The sequence below is a fragment of the Sarcophilus harrisii genome, chromosome 1 (assembly GCF_902635505.1).
Source record: "Sarcophilus harrisii chromosome 1, mSarHar1.11, whole genome shotgun sequence".
In the NCBI taxonomy this organism is placed as follows: Eukaryota; Metazoa; Chordata; class Mammalia; order Dasyuromorphia; family Dasyuridae; genus Sarcophilus; species Sarcophilus harrisii.
The window spans coordinates 459,964,894-459,989,157 of NC_045426.1; the positions used below are offsets into that span (position 1 = coordinate 459,964,894).

At 35.7% G+C, this 24,264-nt stretch overlaps 1 protein-coding gene across 1 annotated transcript in view; it reads right to left on the minus strand.

Moving 5' to 3' along the window:
• CLVS1 (clavesin 1) overlaps positions 1-24,264 on the minus strand; it is a 200,032-nt gene that overhangs the window by 17,639 nt on the left and 158,129 nt on the right. Inside the window, exon 4 of the mRNA XM_031946360.1 lies at positions 3,580-3,690. Coding sequence (XP_031802220.1) covers positions 3,580-3,690 — 111 coding nt within the window. The remainder of the gene's footprint in view (positions 1-3,579; positions 3,691-24,264) is intronic.

Here is a 24,264-nt window from a genome sequence, read left to right on the forward strand (position 1 = left end):
ATAGCTCTAATCTCAGACCAGAAGAGGATATTACTGCCTGTCTCGTTGTCTCACAAAACACATGAACCTATTGGGAGCAATGAGTAACTCCATGGGAAAAAATCATCCAGAAATGAAGGAAAGGCAGGAAATAATCATCTCTCTGTCTTGGAAACTGTTCCCTACTCTATATAGACTGTGAAGGTGAAGAGATGCTTTCTCTCTGTCTCCTTCTTTGACCCCTCTCCCTCCCTTTCTTTCTTCTTCTCTGTTCTCTCTTCTCCTCCTCCTCTTTTTCCTCTTCTTCCTCCTATTCATCTTCCTCCTTTCTTCTCCTTTTTGTTCTTCTTTTTCTCCTCATCCTCCTTCTCTCCTTGTCTCTCTCTGTCTCTCTCTGTCTCTCTCTTTCTTTGTCTCACTGTCTCTGCTCTCTTTCTTTGTCTCTTTCTGTCTTCATCTCTGTCTCTGTCTCTTTTCTGTCTTTATCTCTCTCTCTCTCTCTCTCTCTCTCTCTCTCTCTCTCTTCCCTCCGTTCTCTCCCTCCTCCCCCCCCCCCACCCGCCCAGGATTCCTGGCCATAGATCTTGGGTGAGGCAAATATTTTCTTCCTCGCCATTAGCAAGCTCTCATGAGTCTTGGAAGTTTACTCTGCCCAAGGTCAGAGGTTTTTATAATTCACAAAGCAAGGAGAGAATTTCAACAGGTAAGCTTCCCAGCTTTATGACATTGCTTCTCCTCAATGGGAAATTCCACTGGAATAAGGTCATATAGAGGGTATAAAAGCATGTAAATTCAGTAGGCTAGATTTTCTTGAGAAATGAGGTGTTACCCATTTGGAAGTATTAAATAGCTGAGATTAGGAAGTCTGAATAAAAGGGAAGCTGTAAATCCAAAGAACATGGGCAAACACTGTTCTGAGATAGAGTTCCCTCGGTATCATCCCCATTTACTTTGATGTTTAGTCTCTCCCTATTCTTTGGTTCTTTCTCAATTTCCCTTCATCTTTAAAAAGCCCTCACTAGATGTCACTATCAGGATGAACTATAATATACCTCTTCTACCTTTCTTAGCTAAATCCTTGAAAATCCACAGAAGTTGTCTCCATTTATTTTTTTCTCTCTCTCTCTTCTAAACCTTCTCCAGTGTCTCTCTATCTCTCTGGTGCTGTTTCTCTCTGTCTGTCTGTCTCTGTCTCTGTATTTGTCTCTCTCTGTCTCTGCCTCTGTTTCTCTCTGATTCTGTCTCTGTCTCTGTAATTCTTCAACTCTGTCTGTTTTTCTTTGTATCTCTATCTCTGTCTCTGTCTCTGTCTCTGTCTCTCTCTCTTTTTTTTTTTGTATCTATCTTCGTGTATCTGTATCTCTATGTCTGTGTGTTTCTGTCTTTGTCTCTTCATTCAACTGGAACTTCTCCTTTCCAAATCTTCAATGATCTCTTGATTGACTTTCCTGTAACCTTTGAACCTGTTGATTTGGATATTGTACATGTGACATTTGAGTACTGGATTTGGAAACAGGAAGATCTAGGTGCAAATCCTACCTTGGACACGTGGCCATGTGATTCCATGAAAGTTATTTAACCTCTTTTAGTTCCTCATTTGTAAAATGGGGATGACAACGGCACCTACTCTACAGATGCTTTAGTGATTTCAACATATACAGTTAGTTCAGTTATTGACATAATGATGATTCACGGATCTGCCCTTGTCTTTCTCTCTTATCTCCAGTCTTGCATTACCAATTGCAGTGGATATCGCACCAGGCCTAGAAAGAGTTAAATTCAAATCCAGCCACAGGCATTCACTAGCAGTATGAATCTGGGCAAGATACTTTCTTGCAGAGTTCTTGTAAGAATCAAATGAGATAATAATTCTAAAATCTTTAGCATAATGCCTGGTACAAAGCAACCTATATAAATATTATTGTTGTTGTTGTTTTTATTTTTTTTATTTTCTCTTTAAATCCATTCTTATTTCACACTTCCCTATTACTATTGAGGACACCACCATGTTCCCAGTTATGTAGGTTCATAATCATAGGGTCAGCTTGGGCTCCTCATGGTTGCCCCATTTCAGTGTCTGTGACATCTCTCAAATATTTCCTTGTCTCTACTAAAAAAGTTACTTACCTTCTTCAGGACCTCCTGACCTCTTGGCTGCACTTTTGCAATCATTTAACTCTATCTGATCTACTTAATCCAACCTTTATATAACTACCAAAGAGACTTTCTAAAAGCGTGTCTACCTAAGTCATTTCCTATAATTCTAGTGGCTCCCTATTACCTCAAGGATCAACTCTAAACTCTTTTGGGATATAAAGCTACTTATAACATTAGCTCTTCACACTTTTCCAGCCTTCTTCTCCTACCCCTTACCCCCCAATCCCTACTCAGACATATATTGGTCTACTTACTGTTGCTTGCCGAAGATACCCTATCTCTTATCTCCACAGATCTGTACTGAGATAATCCCCATGTCTAGCATCTTCTTCTTCTCTATTTTGTTGAATCCCTGATTTACTCAACTGAACTATAACTTTTTCTAGGAAACTTTTCCTGGTTTCCCCAGTTTTTAGTACCTTCTTCCAAAGTATGTGGTATGTGCCTATTTGGATACATTTGTATATATGTTGCCTTTCCCTTTAGAATATAAACTCAGTGATGGTGGGAACTGTTTCATTTTGTACTGATGGTGGGAACTGTTTCATTTTGCCATGATGGTGGGAACTGTTTCATTTTGCCATGATGGTGGGAACTGTTTCATTTTGTGCTGATGGTGGAGAATGTTTTATGTTGTTTCTTGCATCTCAGGACCTTATACAGTGATTGACACATAAGTCCTTAGTAGATAGTTGGTGATTGCCAGAGATCTGTCCTTAGAGTCAAGAGGATCTGAATTCATATCCTGCTTTAAACAAATGATAGTTGTTTGATCCTGGGTAATTAATTGATTTCTTAGGGTCTCAGTCACAGAATTTACAGATGAATCTCCATTCACATTTGCACCATCTGAAGGAAGTTTCCACATCAGAAGTTCCTTCCACCATTGAAATCATAGCTCTGGACCAAAAACAAATAAATAAATAAATAAATAACTTCCTCCCTCTGTAGATCTTGTTTATAAATTGAATGGTGAGGGACTTGAAATGTCTGTGAGAAGGAGCCAGGAACCAAGAGCAAAGGAGTAAACCAACTTGTAAACATTCCTAGGAGTGATAATAAATTTACAAGACAAAACTGGAGTCCTTAAAATATTCCATGATTAGGAAACTGTTTGGCCCCATAGTTTTCTCTCATAAGCTTTTATAAGAAAACAAGCATCTGCTCCTCACAAGCCATCAACATTTCCCCAGTTTCTGTCTAGGGCTCTGAAAACAACTCAGCTCTGCAGAATTATTGATTAAATCAGGCCATTTGCAAAATCCAGCTGAGGCTCTAACATTCAGTAGCTACACAAAATTACCCATCACACAGAGCAATTAAAAAACAGGGCTTGAGAGAACACAGTAAAGAAAAGACATGACAGAAATCACTCCAAATTTCCTGTTTATATGAAGACATATACCTAAAGACATATACACATTGAAATCTTTTTTAAATTACCCTTTTCCTTGTCTTGTCTTTGAGGAATGGTTTGATTAGTGTGTACAGGGCATGAATGTACCAGGGCTGATTGACAAAATGGACTCCTCCAAAGCGAGCAGGAAAACTGTCCTGTAGTGAAGAAAGAAATGGAGACCAATTAACAAACACACCAGGGTTGGCAGGGAGACAGCAGGACTCCAGACCAGAGAACAAGGCTGTTTCTTATCCATGAGAGAGGCACTCGCTAATGAATGTGAGAGGAGGAAAACACACACTTATTCCCTTGCTGTTAAATTCTTCTGTTCACTTCCTCCCTTTTCCCCCATCAACTCCAACTCTTTTCATGTCTGTCTTTTGGTGTTGGAAGCTTTAAAAAGACAATCAATAGGTGGGTGGACTGCCTTTCCATGGGTCTATAGCTATGGCTATTTCTTACTCTGAACTGTGGAGTCTCTATTCAGTGTGAAGGGGTAGGGGGATTGGGGCCTGGGGGAGAACCTGAATTCTAATTCCTCTCTCTTTGTCCTGAAATCAAGGTTTTGGTTCCCACACACACTTGACACATTTCTTTCTTCACCCCTACCTCCTTCAACACAGATCCAGCTCACATTATCATAACAGTAGCTGAACTTTCTGGGTCAATGAACACAGGAGTAAGAACCCAGGAAAAGAATTGAAAATGCTCATGGGTACTCAGAAAGAGGAGGTCACAATGGAAATACCAAATCCAGTCTGGTGTTAGCTGCTTGGACAGGCTTCCAGTGAATAGAAAGAAGGGTGGGTTAGGGTTGGGGTACTTGATTTCTCCAATGGAAATATAAATTTGATCCAAAAATAATGTACTATCCACTAACCTCAATAGCTTGAAGTGATGAAGGTCAGAATGAGCAGAACCAGATGATGTAGGCAGTGACACCAATATTGATTAAAGAATAAATTTGGGTAAATAAGTTATTTTGAGTATTATAAACACCCAAGTTAATTAAAGAGAACATATAGAGAAGGACATTATCTAGATATGGAAAGTGAGCTGATAAATTTATAATATAATTTTTTATATATACACACATATAACATACACACCTATATTGTGTGATGGCAGCCCTTTCTATGATGGGGTAGGGTAGAAAAAGAGGAAAAAAAAGGAAATTTACGTGCTAATTTTGTTGTACATAATTTCATGTACAACCATTTTTTTATTGTGCTATGTTGTGGAAATGCTTGTTGTATTCCATAAATACTTATTAATGTAATAAAAAGGTGGGGGGGGATGAAGAACCAGTATGGAATTCCATTTTGAAGAAGAATCCTGAGTACAAGGGAAAGACCTCTGCTGCAATGAGGCTGCATGTGTAAAATATTTCTGGAGGTTTTGCCTCCATCGTAATATGGGCCATATGAGATAAACTAATCTGAATAGAGGTCTAGGACCTCTATTATTACCTAGAAAATGTAGGACACCTGAATTCCTGATCTACTTTGTGGGTTTTTATGACTTGAGCCCAAGGTTAAATCTTGCTTACTCTAGAAAAAACTTAGATTTTGTAGAAACTTTAAACCAGATAACATCATATGCATCCATCATCATCATTATCATCATCATCACAATAATAGCTAGCATTTATATAATCTTAAGGTTTTTAAAAGTGATTTATATGTTATCTCATTAAAGAGATAAATATCCTGACTACTATTTTCATATCTGTATTATTAATTTAATATTAGGGGCAGCTAGATGGTGCAATGGATAGAGTGCTGGCCCTGAAATCAGGAGGAACTGAGTTCAAATGCAGCCTCAGACACTTAATACTTCCTAGGGTGTGACCCTGGGCAAGTCACTTAACCCCAATTGCCTCAGCCAAAAAAAAAAAAGAATACTAAAGCTGTACATTAGAGCCAAAGTCAAAGTTTTCCTTCTATTCTCAGTAGAATAAAATGAAGAAGAAGAAGAAAAAACAGCAGTCCAGTGAATGTGCATCTGATTATATTCATTCTGCTTGCTGGAATCCTGGACCTTTTTATCAATATGAAAAATAATATAAGATCATGACATGATTATCAAATACTAGATGTGACTACATCAATAATCAGTGGATTTTGCTACTAATATTCCTGACCCAATGGACTGATCCCAGGTAGCCTTAATAGGATATCAAACTGAACCTCCAGGGACTCATGACCTAGGAGAGGCCTGGTTAGAAATGGATATCTGAGCTGATGGTGGTCACAGAGATGTCTATATTGATGAAAGAACAGCTGCTCTATAAGCAGAGATGACCTACATATCAGAGTTCATGGCATTTATCCTCTAAGAATGCTTCTTGACGTTCCCCTCTGCTTTGCAGACTGTCCACCCTACCCAGTAGGGCGATAATCTAGCCATCAGTAGAAGCTAGAGTCTAAGCCAGATCTATTCTGGCTGGCTAGAAAAGGTGAGCAAATCAAATGCTCTATAACCAGTTGCTTTGGACCTCTCACAACAGATTTATAATGAGTCAGTCAAGTCCAGAACATCTATTCCTACCGTTTCCTCCAAAGCAATTAAAATAACATTGCAGGTAGGGCCAGGGGCACAGCTCCTCAGGCTGCTGGGAAAGAGGAGCCATCCTTTGCTAGCAAATTCTTTTAAAAGTCACCTACACAAAAATTCCTCTCTTCATCACCTTCTCATTATCCAATTTCTCACTTTTATTCACTTCAGCTTGACGTTTTCTATGGTATCCTTTGAGCCCTCAGAAATGGCTAGAAGGTTGGATCGGAGTTAAGAAGACCCAAGTTTGAATACTCCCTAAAATATTTAGTAGCTCTGTAATCCTAGGCAAATATTTAAACTTTCTTAGCCTCAATTCTTCATCTGTAAAATAAGGTGATTGGACTGGATGACATTTGAGGCCCCTTCAAACTTTAAATCTATGATCTTCCACTGATTTTGTCTATTACAAATTTATGTCATCTAATTTCAGCACAGGTAACACAAGGAATAGAGCACTGAGCCTGGAGTTAGGAAGACTTGAATTCAAATTCTGTCTCAAACACTGGCATATGACCCTGGAAAAATCATTTAATCTTGTTTGCATCAGTTTGCTCATCTGTAAAAATGAACTAGAAAATGAAATGGCAAATCACTCCAGTATCTTCACTAAAAAACAAAAATACCCCCCCCCAAAAAAAAAAAACATATACCTAAATGGGGCCTTGAAGAATCAGACATGACCACTGATCCTTTACCACAGCTGATCCTTTTATTTTTCCCTGCTTGATTCACTATTGCTCTTTTACAAGTATCTATTTCACACTTTCTCTTCTCTCCAGAAAATGATTCATCCCAATTCTCTTTGAGCAGAGGATATGTCTTATACTTTACTTAAAAAAATGTTGTGAGCTTCCTCTTTTCTCCAATTCTATATCTGAATTACTCTCAACATTATCCACCCATTCTCTCTTCCGTTGCTTCAGTATTTTAGGGAGAAGGTCCTTGTCATATATTAAGTGTTTGCTATGTGTAAGGCATTGTGCTAAGCACTGGGATATAAAAGAAGACAAAATAGAGTCCCTGCCCTTAAGGAGCTCACTTTCTTTTTTCATTTTTTCCATTTTTTATAGCTTCTTATTTTTACAAATACAAATATAATTTTCAACATTCACCTTTGCAAAACCTTGTGTTCCAAATTTTTCTCCCTCCTTCCTCCTTTCCCCTCTCCCCTAAACAGCAAGCAATCCAATATAGGTTAAACATATGCAATTCTTCTTAACATATTTTGTTTAGATGCTGCACAAGAAAAATCAGATCAAAAGGGAAAAAAATGAGAAAAAAACAAATAAACAACAACAACAACAACAAAAGAACATGAAAATACTATGTTTTGATCCATATTCAATCTCCATAGTTCTCTCTTTGGATGTAGATACTTTCCATTATAGATCTTTTGAAATTGCCCTGAATCACCTCATTATTGAAAAGAGCCAAGTCCATTGCAATTATCATCACATAATCTTGTTGTTACTGTGTACAATGTTTTCTTGATTCTACTCACTTTCCTTATCATCAGTTCATATAGGTCTTTCTAAAGTCAGCCTGCTGATTGTTTCTTATAGAACAATAATATTCCATTACATTCATATATCATAACTTTTATTTAGCCACTACACAAGTGAGGAGCATTCACCCAATTTCCAGGGAAACTCACTTTCTAATGGAGGAGACAACATGCAAAATATGTACATGTAAAATATGTATAATGGAATAATAATAACTATCATTTATTTAGTAGTTACTACACCCAGGCACTATGTTAAGTGCTTTACATATACTATCTTATTTGTTCCTCAAAACAACTTTAGGAGGTAGGTATTCTCATCCCCATTTTACAGATGAAGAAACTGAAGCAAATTGAACTTAAATGTCTTATTTGTGGTCATACAGCTAGTAAGTATCTGAGGCTAGATTTGAACTCTGGTTTTCCTGATGGGCCAATTATTTGAAAATGGAAGGTAATTTTAGAGGAAGGGTACAAATAGCTGAGGATAAAAGAAAACACCTCATCATGAAGAAGGTAGGGTTTTAAGTCTTGAAGGTGTGTGCAAGAGGAAGAGGTGAGGAGGGAGAAGCATTCTAAACATGTGGGATAGCCAATGAAAAGGAAGAGCTTTGGGAGATGGAATATTCTGTTTGAGGATCAGAAAGAGGCCTGTGTCTCTGAGTCATAGAACATGTGAAAGAGAAAAAAAAAGAGTAGGCAAACTGAACATATCAGAAAGGCCACATTGTGAAAGTTTTTAGAAGTCAAACAATTTATATTTTATCCTGAAAGTAACAGAGAGGCCCAGGGATTTATTGAAAAGAGTTGGAGGGAAGTGATATAATCAGATCTTATTGTGAGGACCAAATGAGATAATATTTGTAAAGTACTTTGCACAATGATTGGCTCATAATTAGTGCTGTATAAATGCTAACTATTGTTGTGCTTACTTTTAGATCTATACTTTAGGAAAAATCTCTTTGGTAGCTGACTAAATGAAGAATTTGATTCTAAAATATATTTCCATATTAGTTATGTTGCAAAAGTAAACACAAACAAAACAGTATAAATAAAATAAGAAAAAAGTATGCTTCAATCTGCATTCAGGGTTTACCATTTTTCTCTTTGGGGTATTTTCTCTCCCTCTCCCTCCCTTCCTCCTTTCTCTCTTTCTCTCTGTCTCTGTCTCTCTGTGTCTCTCTCTCTCTCTCTCTCTCTGCCTCTGTGTGTGTCTCTTTGTGTGTGTGTGTGTGTGTGTGTGTGTCTGTCTGTCTGTCTGTCTGTCTCTGTCTGTGTATGTGTGTGTGTGTCTGTCTGTATCTCTGAATGCCTGTCTCTGTCTCTCCCTCTACCTATTTCTCTCTATGCTTTATTTCTTGATGATCTCATTAGCTCTTCTCTATATAAATCTCATTAACTCTTCTCTATGTAAATGACTCAAAGCTAACTAGAGCTCATTTTTCTCCTGTTCTAGTTCTGTCTCACTAATTACTTGCTAGTCACATCTATCAGAATGTTCCAAAGACATGTCAGACTTAGCAGATCCAATATGCAACTCATTATTTTCTTTCTAAACTAACATTTTTTTTAAACTAACTTTAACAAGACTGTTAAGGACACCGCCATATTTTTAGTCAACAAGGCTCACACTCAGAATCATTCTGAACTCTCAACTTTCCCTTACCACCCTGTCCCCAGTATCCCAATTAGTTGCCACATCCTATAGATAGTTCCATCACAGTATTTCTCACAACCATTTATCTCCTTTTCATTTAGATAACTTCCACCTTAGTTCAGGCCTTGAACACCTTTTCTGGGCTGCTGTAATCACCTCCTTATTAATATCCTAGCCTCCAGTCTGTCTCCTCTCTTGTATGCATAGCCATCAAATTAATATTTTCAAAGTCTAAGTTTGATCATGTCACTCCTTTGCTCAAGAAGCTTCATAATCTTTATCACTTCTTGTATTAGAAGATACAGATTCTTCTGTTAGTCATTTTAAGTCTTCCATAATTATAATCTAACCAATCCTTCCAAACTTTAAAAAAATTTTTATTATTATTATAGCTCTTTTTTTACGAAACCTATGCATGGGTAATTTTCCAACACTGATCCTTGAGAAATCTTTTGTTCCAAATTTTCCTTTCCCCCATCACCTCCCTTAGATGGCAGGTAGTCCAATACATATGTTTAAATATGTTAAAGTATATGTTAAATCCTATATATGTAGACATATTTATACAGTTATCTTGCTGCACAAGAAAAATCGGATTTAGAAAGGAAGAAAAAACCTGAGAAGGAAAACAAAAATGCAAGCAAACAACAACAGAAAGAGTGAAAATGCTATGTTGTAATCCACACTCATTTCCCATAGTTCTTTCTCTGGATATAGATAACTCTCTTCATTACTGGTTTGAATCATCTCATTGTTTAAGAGAGCCATGTCCATCAGAATTGATCATCATATAGTCTTGTTGTTGCCCTGTATAATGATCTCCTGGTTTTGCTCATTTCACTCAGGATCAGTTCATGTATGTATCTCCAGCTTCTCTGAAATCATCCTGAAATCATTATTCTGAAATCATCTTTCACACTACTCTACTTCCCAGAGAAACTGGCTTAACTAGCTTATGGGCCTGCCCCATACTTGATATTGCATCTCTTGACCACATGTTTTTATCTCTACTTTTCAAAATCCCCAATTCCTTTAAGAACCAGTTCAAGTGTCACTTCCAAATCAATGTCTTCCCTGATTATCTTAGCTGTTAATGTTTTCTCTATTTCTCTGAAATTAATTTATATTAATTCTTCATATGTTTTTTGTCCACTATTTCCCAAAGAATGAAAAGTCTTCAGACTGTTACACCCCAATATCTAGCAAGATTGTTGAAATGAATTGAATTAAATTAAATTGAAGTGCATATCCTCTCTGTTTTTTCTAAATCTTTGAGCCTGTAGGATGCCTAGGCAGTTTTTACACAGGCACCCAATTTGGCTCAACCTACTTGAGTGATGACACAGACCTAAACATCCTATATTCTGATTTATCAGCTTGTTAACTACTGACAGAATTAACCATGCCCAAGAAGAAATAATAGACTCTTTTGGTTGACTGCAGGAAGGCCTCTCCTCCCCTGCACACCTAATCCACCTGATTGTTTGGCCTAAGGACCAGAATCCTTTGAGTCCAGCAGCAAAAACACCAGGATTGACTACAGGCTTTAAATATTGCCCAGAAGACAATAATGAACAGATTTTACCATTTAGCTGATTATAGTCATCTTGGCTGATAGAATTCAAAAGTAAGACTCATCTTAATACTTCTAAGGTTGCTATGCTTACTTTCAATCAGCTCCATTACATTAAAGAATTCGAGAAATCATTAGCAAGACAATGGGGAAGTTCAAAGAAGTTAGAATTGAAGCATAGTTTGTGCTGTGAGCTATTCCTCCGCAGGTGATTAAAACAGCATGACTAGATTTTTTTTTTTTTTTTTTTTTTTTTTTGTAACAAGGAAAAGAGATTAGTATCATTTGTCCCCCAAAAAACTCTGAGCTTGTAGAATCTCTGAGCATCTTCTACACGGGGAAACTGATTTTAAAATGAAAGTGTTTCTTTTCAAAGCATGTGCATATGATTGTGCACAAAAAGTACATACTATATATGGGAGATTCTTTTGTGTGTATATATATATGTGTGTGTGTGTGTGTGTGTGTGTATACATATATATAGAAAATCCCCTATTTATAGCATGTGTAAAAATATATATTATATTGTATACATTTTGTATATATGCCTAGTTTACTTGTATATAATATATGTAGGCACATACATATATACAGACACATGTGCATACCACAACCATATAAAAACTTTGGATTCACACACACACACACACACAAAAACACAATACATAAATGTCCTGGGTGTGTATATGTATACAGGTATATGCATCTCTGTATATATGTATACATATGTATGAAATATAAAAAGTTCAAGACACAGTTTATGGATAATATTGATCATTTTATTAATTAATATAATGATAATCATATTTATTAATGGATTAATTGATCATATAATCAATTAATTAATAATTGTCCTTAGTAAAAGAGGTCAGTGGCATTCTCAAATGCCAAAGACCCTTCAAAGAACCCATTCTTACTTATTTGTCCTTGGAAATGTGGGTATTCCTGTGGGTGGCAATCAAGTCTGATTGGTTAATAGTTAATCAGAAGAATGAATATTATAATGAAAGATGGACTTAGTCTAATGAGTGTCTAGGGGAAGTGACTGACCACTCAGTCTTAAACAAAGACATTTATCTCATACCCAGATTATCCCCATCTAGGGGAATTGAGATAAAGGGATCCACCTCAACCAAGCATGCTTAAGTGGAACACAATAGGCCAGAATTCACTTTAGATTCAATTCTTGGTAGTTTTCTACTTGGGTGGGGTCTCCCAAACAGGACTGAAAAACTTGTACTCCAGGGATTTTGACAATCTTATCCATCAACAATATCCTTCAGACATTGAGCAACCTATAGGCTTTTGAAAAAAATCCTGGCCCTAATTCAATAATTGATTATTTTTGTGAGAGATTCATTTGTGCATATATGTATATGCAAACTATGTAAATATATACATGTTATATGTGTGTATATATATTATATATCTGTTAATTGTTCAGTTATATCCTATTCTTTGTGACCTATTTGGAATTTTCTTGGCAAAGATATGGAGTAGTTTGCCATATCCCTCTCCAGCTCATTTTATAGATGAGGAAACTGAGGCAAACAAGATCAAGTCACTTGTCCAGGATCACACAGCTAGTCTGAGACCACATTTGAATTTATGAAGATGAACCTTCCTGACTCCAGGTCCAATGCTTTATTCGCTGCTTCACCTAACTACTCTGAATCTTGTGGCTTATTAGTTATGTAACTATGGCAAGTCACTTAATCTCTCTAAGTCTCAGTTTTGCCAAAGAAATTTCTTTGTCCTAATGCTTTATTGATTGTTGCACCTCTGAACAGAAGTAGTAACCTCTGGCCTTGGTACTTGTGCCCCTTAGATTTTGTCATGATGCTGTTTTTGTTCCTTCTCCTGGTTGGCCCTCATCTAGTTACAGATTTGAAAATCCTATAAAGCAATAGAAAGAGGAATTTTAGAAATTATCTAGTTGTACTCTCTCATTTCATAGATTAAAAAAAAAGAAAACAAAGAAACAAACAAAAATAACACTGAGACCTAGAGAGATGAAGAATAGTAAATACAGATCTACCATATAAATCCAGGTTCTCTAATAACAGGCCCTCTTTCCACTAGACCTTGCAGGGGTACTCAAACTACTGCCCGTGGGCCAGATGTGGCATTTGAGGATGTTTATCCCCCTCACCCAGGGCTATAAAGTTTCTTTATTTAAAGGCCCACAAAACAAAGTTTTTGTTTTTATTATAGTCCAGCCCTCCAATAGTCTGAGGGACAGTGATTTTAAAACCCTATTTAAAAAGTTTGAGGACCTTTGCTACAGCATGGAAATTCACACCTGAATAAAATGATAGGAAGAGTAAAAGAATTAGGCTACCAAAGAGGGATTAAAAGTTTCTAACACTGAAGTTTTGAAAAATCCTTTCTTAAAAAAGAAAAATCTGAAATAATTGACAAATCCTGTCCAATTTGATGCTTGGAAAATTGTCTTTTTCTTTTAAGGATAATTTGGATTTAATATTATAGGATTCAAAGGAGAGACAGTGTGATGTAGTGAAGAGGGAGCAGATCTCAGGATCTGGATTTGGATTCAAATTTTAATTCAACACACTTGCTGTGTGAGTCTGGATAAGTCATTTTACTTCTCCATTAAGTACATGTATAGCTCAAAGTGCAACTGCTAGCAACTAAGTTGATTTGCAGTGGTGGAACTTTTCTATACCAATAAAGTCACAGGTTTAGTCTAGTGGTTTTTAGTATTCAATAAAGAAATGTAAAATATATACCAAGACTGGTGGGAAGTCCTTTTGTTGAAGACTGTAAAATCCTATCCCGACTTTCTGTTCTAGGAATTAGGATCCTTTTCATAGATATCTAACTATATTATTCAAAATAAGGATTCTTCTATCTAATGAAGTCAATGTACATTTTGTTTCATATGCCCCTGAGTGAATATGACAGCACAATCACTCTCACCAATGACCTGCCTGAAGTGCTAAAGACAAAGCTAATTAATTACCAGCCATCATTCCTACTGACTGCTCTTATTCTTGTCACACTGACTTTTTCTGAACATTTGAAATGAATGACTGACAATGCAGAAAGTGATCCTTGAAACAATACATTCTCATTTAGGTCCTAATACATTCTCTGAGCATCATTAGTAGGTTGAGGAACTCTCACTTCTTGGACATTATGGTACACCTCACACAGTACATCTTTTAGGGAATGCAAGGAATACAAATTTCCCCTGCTCCCATGTCCCCATACAATATTAACTATGCATACTGGCTGAGACTAAACAAACATGATCACCTGATGACCCAAGTGGTTGAATGCCCCAATGGTCTTACCCCACTGGCAATTCATTCCTACTTGAATTGACTTCAGTAAATCTAGCTATGAATAGAACCACAGTCTCTAGACACTGATGAGGTGAGGAAGGGAAGAGGAAAAGGAAAAGAATGGTTTATAAAATTTAGCAAGTTAATTTTGACTGCTGTAATTGAAAAGGGAGACATCTTAATACTTTTAGGGGTGTCTTACATAGACAAATCACTATTTAAGTGCCATCAGGTGAAAATCGCCCATTCCATGAAAGTTTTCAAATCTTTGTTTTTTCATGTAAATAACTTCCAGATATCTTGTTTCATAATCAATGGATATATAGGGTATATTAAAAAAATGAAAAGAAAAATTATATTTAATCTAATATATCCCTCTAATACATTCTTTTTTTTCACTCAGTTAGCCACTACTTAGTTCTAAGCCACAGAAGTGCCCAGCAATGTTGATTCTTAGTTACTTTTCTTTATTAGTTCATTTTCTGTGGTATATTAAAAGTTATTGGAGTATAATTTTACTGGTATAGGAAACTTCAGTGAAGGAAACTTTTGCCACTGGAGATCTTCACCTACTGTGCCTCTTTTAATCACTTCATTACATTAAAGATCTTGCTAATCCATGACTATATGAAAACTCAAGGAACACTAGAATTGGAACAGAGTCTCTACTGTTATTATAGAACTACTGGATCTACAATGTCTCTGTATCCCAAAGAGATCATAAAAAAGATAAAGAGGACTTACATGTGCAAAAACTGGGTGGATGCCCTTCAGCTGGAGAATGGATGAATAAATATTGGTATATGAATGTTATGAAATATAAGAAATGATCAGCAGAATGATTAGAGAAAGGCCTGGAGAGAATTACATGAACTGATGCTAAGAGAACTGAGTAGAACCAAGAGAACATTGTACATAGCACCAAGCAGATTATATGATGATCAATTCTGATGGACTTGGGCTCTTCTGAACAGTGAGGTGATTCAGGTGAATTCCAATAGACTTATGGTGGGGAGGGCCATCTGCACCCAGAAAGAGGACTATGGGAATGAATATGGATTACAATATAGTATTTTCACCTTTTTTGTTGTTTGCTTGCTTTTTGTTTTCTTTCTCATTTTTTCCCCTTTTTGATCTGACTTTTCTTATGCAGCATGATAAATGTGGGAATATGCATAGAAGAATTGTACATGTTCAACATATGTTGAATTACTTACTAGGGGAAGGGTGTGGAAGGAAGAGAGGGAGGGAGAAGAATTTGGAACACAAGGTTTTGCGAGGGTAAATGCTGAAAACTATCTTTGCATATATTTTGAAAATAAAAAAGTTATTATTTTTAAAAAGTAAAGAAAAGAAAAAGATAGACCAGATGCATAGCGAGAATGAGGAAGTAATATACTACTTAAGACTTCTACCTTTACTACCTGCTGATACATTTTTCCCTAAGGTCACCAATGACATCTTGATCATCATGTCTAAATATATTTAACCTTATTGACGACCCTCTCCTACTTACCATTTTTTCTTTTCTTAGCTTCAAGGGAATCATAATCTATTTCTCCTCCTATCTAACTATTCTTTTTTTGTTTCCTCTTCATACACCTTTACTGTGGGCTGTTCTAAGGTCCTGTTGTTTGCTTCTTTCTTATTCAATACCATAGTTTTGAATATGCAGACAATTCCTAAATATACATCTGTACTCTCATCTTTCTTCCAAACTTCAAGTGGACAATTACAATGACCTGCTAGATATCTCTCCCTGAAATCTACTGGCACCCCACAGTTGGTTTATCTAAATTGGGAAGATTGGCTTCATACTTTCCAACACTTTCCTTTGCTCATAAAGAGTTACAAATAAGAGTAGACTTGGGCTTGAAGACCTTGATTCTCATCTCAATTCTCTCTCTTACTTCTATGACCATGAGCAAAGCATCTTTGAAATTTAGAAAAATTTAACATGCCCTGATCTCTTGTTTGAACTGATGCTACTTTAAAATCTCAGTGTATTTAAAAGTAGATTTTTTTTTACCATACTTGATCAATAATAAAAACAGCAAAAAGGATTTATTATATACCTATTATGTCCAGGAATTGTCCTATACACTAAGAACACAAGACCAAAATGAAAGAGCTTTAACATTCTATTGAACTATTCTATCACAGTCACATCTGGCTCACCTTCCTAAAGCTTACTCTTGGATCATGCTGATAAATATTTAATAACTTGCTACCAAAACAATAGAAAAAACACTGAGACTTCCCTTCATCATTGAGGTTTTTCTCCATCACTTTTTAAACTCTGGACAATAACAGGGTAATTTTTTTTACAACATTATCCCTTGCACTCACTTCTGTTCCGATTTTTCCCTCCCACCCTCCACCCCCTCCCCTAGATGGCAAGCAGCCCTATATATGTTGAATATGTCCTAGTATATCCTAGATACAATGTATGTGTGCAGATCCAAACAGTTTTCTTGTTGCACAGGGAGAATTGGATTCAGAAGGTAGAAATAACCTGGGAAGAAAAACAAAAAATGCAAACAGTTTACATTCATTTCCCAGTGTTTTTTCTTTGGGTGTAGCTGCTTCTGTCCATCATTGATCAATTGAAACTGAATTAGTTCTCTTTGTCAAAGAAATCCACTTCCATCAGATTACATCTTCATACAGTATCGTTGTTGACGTATATAATGATCCCTTGGTTCTGGTCATTTCACTTAGCATCAGTTCATGTAATTCTTTCCAAGCTTCTCTGTATTCATCTTGCTGGTCATTTCTTACAGAACAATAATATTCCATAATATTCATATACCACAATTTACCCAACCATTCTCCAATTGATGGGCATCCACTCAGTTTCCAGCTTCTAGCCACTACAAACAGGGCTGCCACAAACATTTTGGCACATACTGGTCCCTTTCCCTTCTTTAGCATCTCCTTGGGGTATAAGCCTAGAACTCTGGACAATAACAAAACAATAAATCAAGCCTGATTTGTTTCATTTGTCCATTACTAAAGTATAAATGCTTTTGCTGAAAATTTAACAATCAGTTTTTAAAAAGCTGGCCACAGCACAACTCTGTAATCACATAGGCTATTTCATGTTTATCTCTTTATAAATTCCTCATTGGCCAACTTCATTTTTTTTTATTCCTCTGTGTCAAAGTAAGATTGTATCTATATTTTGGGGTCTAAAAAGACAAAACTATCACACAGAAGCAAATTGCTGATAGTAGAGCATTGAAATCACTTAGCAACACAACAGAATGTTGAGATTCTCCCTCTGGGTCCTTAGTCCCTTGATTTTGCTTTTTTAATCTGAAAATAGAGCATTACTGATAAAATCAAGAATCATTTTGTCATCACATGCCTTTTAAATGTTTCATCACTATATAGTAAAATAAGAATTATTATAAAAAGATCATGATGCTACAACAAAGGAAAACAGATCTCATAGAAGAATTGTTTTTGTGATGATGAATTCAGCACATGATGTCCCAAAAGTTCTAGTGCCAGTGTAAACCATTAAAGTTTAAGCTATTAAAGTTTGCAATAGCACTAAGACTTCTAGGACACCTTGCACTAACATACAATTTCTCTGTCTTATGTAGATACTGATACATTGATAGAATTGTTATCTCAATGGTGTTGGTTCTCTTTGCATTAGGGTAAGCTAAAATCCCTCTGTGACTGTTCATCCTATGTAATTCTTGTTCATGTCTTCCTGCAAATCCTCCTTTAGGAGTTACCCAATACACTAGAGTCCTTCCTCTGGTTCTTTAAATATTTTAGATTCCCAGAATAATACTTGTGCTGCCAACCTGTCATCTCTCACTTTCACTATGTGACTTATCGATCCTTTTTTTGAGCTTCCATGTCTTTGACTATGTATTTTATGTCAATCCTTACACTTGAATCAATATTTGTAATATTTGGCAGCCTGCTTAACATTCATCATATTTCTACTTACTGTCCTTTGTGTCATCTGCTATTTTTATTTTTCTGAAATGTTTTATTTTTTATGATTCAAAGATGAATCATATTGTGGTAATTCCCCTCACTGCCCTACTCCTCATAGCTAATCTGGATTCCATCCTTTAGTCTCTCACCTCCGCTGGACAAATTTGTGCTTATTGTAAAGGTTCTTGTGAGGGCCTGGGCCTCCAATGATACTTCTAAGATCACTCTATTGCCATAGGCTGTGTAAATACTCTCTTGTATCAACCTCTGTTTTCAAGCTCCCATTATGTTTTTCCCTATAAGATTGTAAGCTTCTTGAGAATAGGCACTATCTTACTTGCATTTTTATTGGTAGTATTTAGTACAGAGACTTAATAAAGGCTTTCTCTGTGTCTCTATTCAACCCTCTTTCTATCTCTTCCCTTTCTCTCTGTCCCTTACGTAACAAAGAAGAAGGAAAAATCCCCTAAGAGCCCAATGGAGATGAATCCTGTTAAGGGATTATATTACAGTAATTCTATTTGAATTTTTCTCTGGAATCACAAGCAAGGTAAATGATTTGCACACGTTAAACATTTATATTTTATTTTTTTTTTACTTTGAAATAGGATACAAGTCCATTAGTACATGTCACGTGTCACTGGGTCAGGAATCCATACATCTGATCTGAATTTTAGAAATTTTGTTAGAAGAGTAAGATCTCTTTCCTTTTTTTGCCAAAGAGATGCTGTAAAAATGAGCTCCAGGCTTATATCATTTATTTTTTTTGTAATATCACCTAATTAATATTTTTAAGTTTCTCTATATCTACATATATACCATAGGTAAGCAATTTCTTCTTTAACTTCAAAAGATTTATGATTTCCTCATTTCGATTTTCTCGTTATTTACTTTCCTTACTAGATTGAAGCATAAACTGGTGCACTGAAAACTACCACTCAGTGATCAAACTCCCAAGGAAGGATTTAGCTGGTGTGTTAATTGGTGCTTCTCTAAAAGGACCAAAATGTCATCACTATGTTGGAGTCAAGGTACATTGTATCCTACTGTGCCTAATCAGATCAGTATGAGCTAGAAATGCTTTGCTACAGGTTGAGCACAAATAGTCCACATAGACATTTGAAATACAGAGTTTCTAAATGTATGTATTTCACTTTTCTTTTGAACTATTATAATTCTGCTTTGCTCATAGCACAGTGCCTTCTTTGATGTGGGGAAGCCATTATGGGTGGATTTTTGCCAGTGTCTCCTATGTCACATAAGAGATTCCAAAGTACTTCAAAGAGATCTTGAGAATGTCCTTATATTGCTTGTTCTGACCATCACGTGAGTGCGTGTCTTCTGAGTTTGCCATAAAATAGTTTTTTAGGGAAACTAGTCTAAAGTTGAATTGTCTGATCTCTAGTATTCCTTTCAACTCTGAATGACCATGAGCCCATGGCACCTCTCGTGATGATTCATCACTAGACAAAAGTTTTCAATAAATTTCAAAGATTACTGGGCTCTCACAATTTATTCAGCCTAGAAAGCCCATATTCAGTTCTACCCATATTTTTACATGTACTACTCAAATTCTTTTCATTCCCACTTTCTGGTTTTGATATTGACATGTGAGGAAGATGCAAAAAAACTTCTGTTAGCAAATGTATTGTTTTCTAATACAGAGAAATCTATTCAAATCAATAAACATTTATCAAGTACCTATACTTCCAGTGGTTCTGGAAATGTGGGGGCAAAAACAAAGCACAGTAACAGTACAATTTCTGTCATATCGATATAGATATATTGATAGATTTGTTGTCTCATAGGATGAATAGTCACAGAGGGATTTTAGCTTACCATAATGGAAAGAGAACCAACACCAATGAGACAACAAATCTATCAGTGTATTGATATCTATATGACAGAGAAATTGTACTGTTAATACAAGGTGTCCTAAAAGTCTTAGTGCTATTGTAAACTTTAATAGCTTAAGCTTTAATGGTTTACACTGGCACTAGGCTTTTGGGACATCATGTGCTGTATTCATCATCACAAAAACAATTCTTCTATGAGACCTGTTTTCCTTTGTTGGAGCGTCATGATCTTTTTATAATAATTCTTATCTTTCTATATAGTTTTGAAACATTTAAAAGGCAAGTGATGACAAAATGATTTTTGATTTTATCGGTAATGCTCAATTCTCAGATTAAAAAAGCAAAATCAAGGGACCAAGGACCCAGAGGGAGAATCGCAACATTCTATTATGTTGCTAAATGGTTTCAATGCTCTATCATGAAGAAACTTATATTCTGTTGAAGATTTGCTTTTCTCCTTGGCAAAAAAACAAAAAGCCAAAAATGAAAATAAAAACAAAATAAAACACCCCAAAACAAACTAAAAATAATCCTAAAAGAAAGGTAAGAAATATTTAGAGGATGCACATAGCAACTATGTTTTAAGTTCCATGTCTTTCCTTTAGTCTTATTTGGATTTCTCTTAAACCATGATAGGTGGACAGATATTCACATATGTGGCTGGTTAGATATTCCTATGGGAATATGAACATGGGGACACATACAATTTATTCCTTCCACTACAAAGGTTGTGATGAAAATGCCCTGTAAGTCTTAAAGTGATATATAAAGGTGGATTGTTATCATTATTATGACTATTTTTTTCACTTTGATTTGGACCTGGGGTTTCATGGTGGATTCCATTTCTGGTAAGGAAGTTGATGTGTTAGAGGCCACACTTAAAATGCGGTCTGCCTGACCGAAGCCAGCCTTCTATCCATTTTGTTATTCTGCCTCTTATTATGACCATGGTTGGTTGCTCAATTGATATATGACTAACTAATGGCAATTATTCTCACATCAGGGAAGACATAGGAAAAGGTTTCCTACATGTTGAAATGGGTATAATTGATGCAAGTATGTGTGGGGGTTATTTTAATCCTATATCTGATGGAGGTGTGTTTGTATTTTATAAGTCAAGAAATAGTAATTACTGTGCTACAATCACATTTCTGCATATTGAGAGGAAATGGGGCAGTCTGTTGATAGAAGTTACAAATCAGATCAAAGTTTTCCTCCATCATATTATATTCCTTCATATCATACACATCATATCATATTTTTATATTATATTATAATATGATGTGATGTTATATTGTCATATGGCACATCATATTTCATTATGTTATATTGCTATATCACATAATATTACACTGTTACTTTGTTATATGCAAGAGGGATAGGGTAGAGATAGAAGAAAGAAGGGAAAGAAGGAGAAGGGGGGGAAAAGAGAGAATGTAAAGAAAGGAGAGGTTGATAGAGTCTCTATGAAAGTCCTTATTTAGAAATTCCATTTAAAGTAACTACTGATAATATAAAATATTTAGGAATCTATCTGCCAAGGGAAAATCAGAAACTTTATGAGCAAAATTACAGACCACTTTTCACACAAATTAAGTCTGATCTAACCAATTGGAAAAATATTAAATGCTCTTGGATAGGGCGAGCAAATATAATAAAGATGACAATTTTACCTAAACTAATCTATTTATTTAGCGCTATACCAATCAGACTCCCAAAAAACTATTTTAATGACCTAGAAAAAATAACAACAAAGTTCATATGGAAAAACAAAAGGTCAAGAATTTCAAGGGAATTAATGAAAAAAATCAAATGAAGGTGGCTTAGCTGTACCAGATCTAAAATTATATTATAGAGCAGCAGTTACCAAAACTATTTGGTATTGGCTAAGGAATAGATTAGTTGATCAGTGGAATAGATTAGGTTCAAGGGATAAAACAGTCAACAAATATAGCAACCTAGTCTTTGACAAACCCAAAGATCCCAGCTTTTGGGATAAGAACTTACTGTTTGATAAAAATTGCTGGGAAAATTGGAAACTAATATGGCAGAAACTAGGCATTGATCCATACTTAACGCCGTACACCAAGATAAGGTCAAAATGGGTTCATGACCTAGGCATAAAGAATGAAATTATTAATAAATTAGAGGAACATAGGATAGTTTACCTCTCAGACCTGTGGAAGGGGAAGGTCTTTATGACCAAAGCAGAACTAGAGATCATTACTGATCACAAAATAGAAAATTTCGATTATACCAAACTGAAAAGTTTTTGTACAAACAAAACTAATGCAGACAAGATTAGAAGGGAAGCAATAAACTGGGAAAATATTTTTACAGTCAAAGGTTCTGATAAAGGCCTCATTTCCAAAATATATAGAGAATTAACTCTAATTTATAAAAAATCAAGCCATTCTCCAATTGAAAAATGGTCAAAGGATATGAACAGACAATTCTCAGATGAAGAAATTGAAACTATTTCTAGTCATATGAAAAGATGCTCCAAGTCATTATTAATCAGAGAAATGCAAATTAAGACAACTCTAAGATACCACTACACACCTGTCAGATTGGCTAAGATGACAGGAAAAAATAATGATGATTGTTGGAGGGGATGCGGGAAAACTGGGACATTGATGCATTGTTGGTGGAGTTGTGAACGAATCCAACCATTTTGGAGAGTAGTTTGGAACTATGCTCAAAAAGTTATCAAACTGTGCATACCCTTTGATCCAGCAGTGTTACTACTGGGATTATATCCCAAAGAGATTATAAAGAAGGGAAAGGGACCTGTATGTGCACGAATGTTTGTGGCAGCCCTTTTTGTAGTGGCTAGAAACTGGAAACTGAATGGATGTCCATCAGTTGGAGAATGGCTGAATAAATTGTGGTATATGAATATTATGGAATATTACTGTTCTGTAAGAAATGACCAACAGGATGATTTCAGAAAGGCCTGGAGAGACTTACACGAACTGATGCTGAGTGAAATGAGCAGGACCAGGAGATCATTATATACTTCAACAACAATACTAGATGATGACCAGTTCTGATGGATCAGGCCATCCTCAGCAACGAGATCAACCAAATCATTTCTAATGGAGCAGTAATGAACTGAACTAGCTATGCCCAGAAAAAGAACTCTGGGAGATGACTAAAAACCATTACATTGAATTCCCAATCCCTATATTTATGCACACCTGCATTTTTGATTTCCTTCACAAGCTAATTGTACAATAATTCAGAGTCTGATTCTTTTTGTACAGCAAAATAATGTTTTGGTCATGTATACTTATTGTGTATCTAATTTATATTTTAATATATTTAACATCTACTGGTCATCCTGCCATTTAGGGGAGGGGGTGGGGGGGGTAAGAGGTGAAAAATTGGAACAAGAGGTTTGGCAATTGTTAATGCTGTAAAGTTACCCATGTATATATCCTGTAAATAAAAGGCTATTAAATAAAAAAAAAAAAAAAAAAAAAGAAAGTCCTTATTTAAATTGGATTAAATTGTTAAAAACACTGACTGTTACTTATAACTAAATTTCTAGGAAATTGTAGCTGACTTTGGATGGCTACTGAGGGCACCAATCCTCTCTTGAAAGAACCTGGGATTTTATTTTAATTTATTTGATGATTCAAATTAGAGGTTTGTTCTTCAGATTCACTAGCCCTTTCTCAAGTTCTTCCCAATCTCTTAGTGATCCTACTAACAGAACTTTGAAATCATCAGATCTACTGAAGATTGATGCCAATCCACTAGTAAAGATTCAAAACTATTTTAGCTCCCAGGGGTAGCAGAGTCATCTTGCCATTTAAGAAAGATTTATATAACCATATATTCTCTTGGGAACTCTGATAACATCAGAGAGCAATCTAGCTAATAAGGACTCTAGTAGGATTTATCAGAGCTGAGTTATATATATATATGAATTTAAATGCCTTTATTTAAGGCATTAAGCTAGAATTGAGTATACAAAACCTATAAAAAATGACCCATGTCCTCAAAGATCTTTTCTTCTATTAGACGTAAAACATTCTACAGTTCTACAAAATGAGCACTGGATTTTGGAATTGGAAAATCTGAATTTGAATATTGACTTTGTTGCTTACAAGCAGAGCCATGGATATTTTGTAACTTAGAAATTTTGAGAAAATCTCTCAAACTACTTAGGTCTGTCTCAGTTTTTTCCTTTGTGAAATGAAGAGATTAGATTGGAAGGCCTTTGAGATCTATTATAATATTAGCTCTCTGATTAATAGGCAGTTTGTTGTCACCTGATGTCTGATAGAATACTAGACTTGGATCA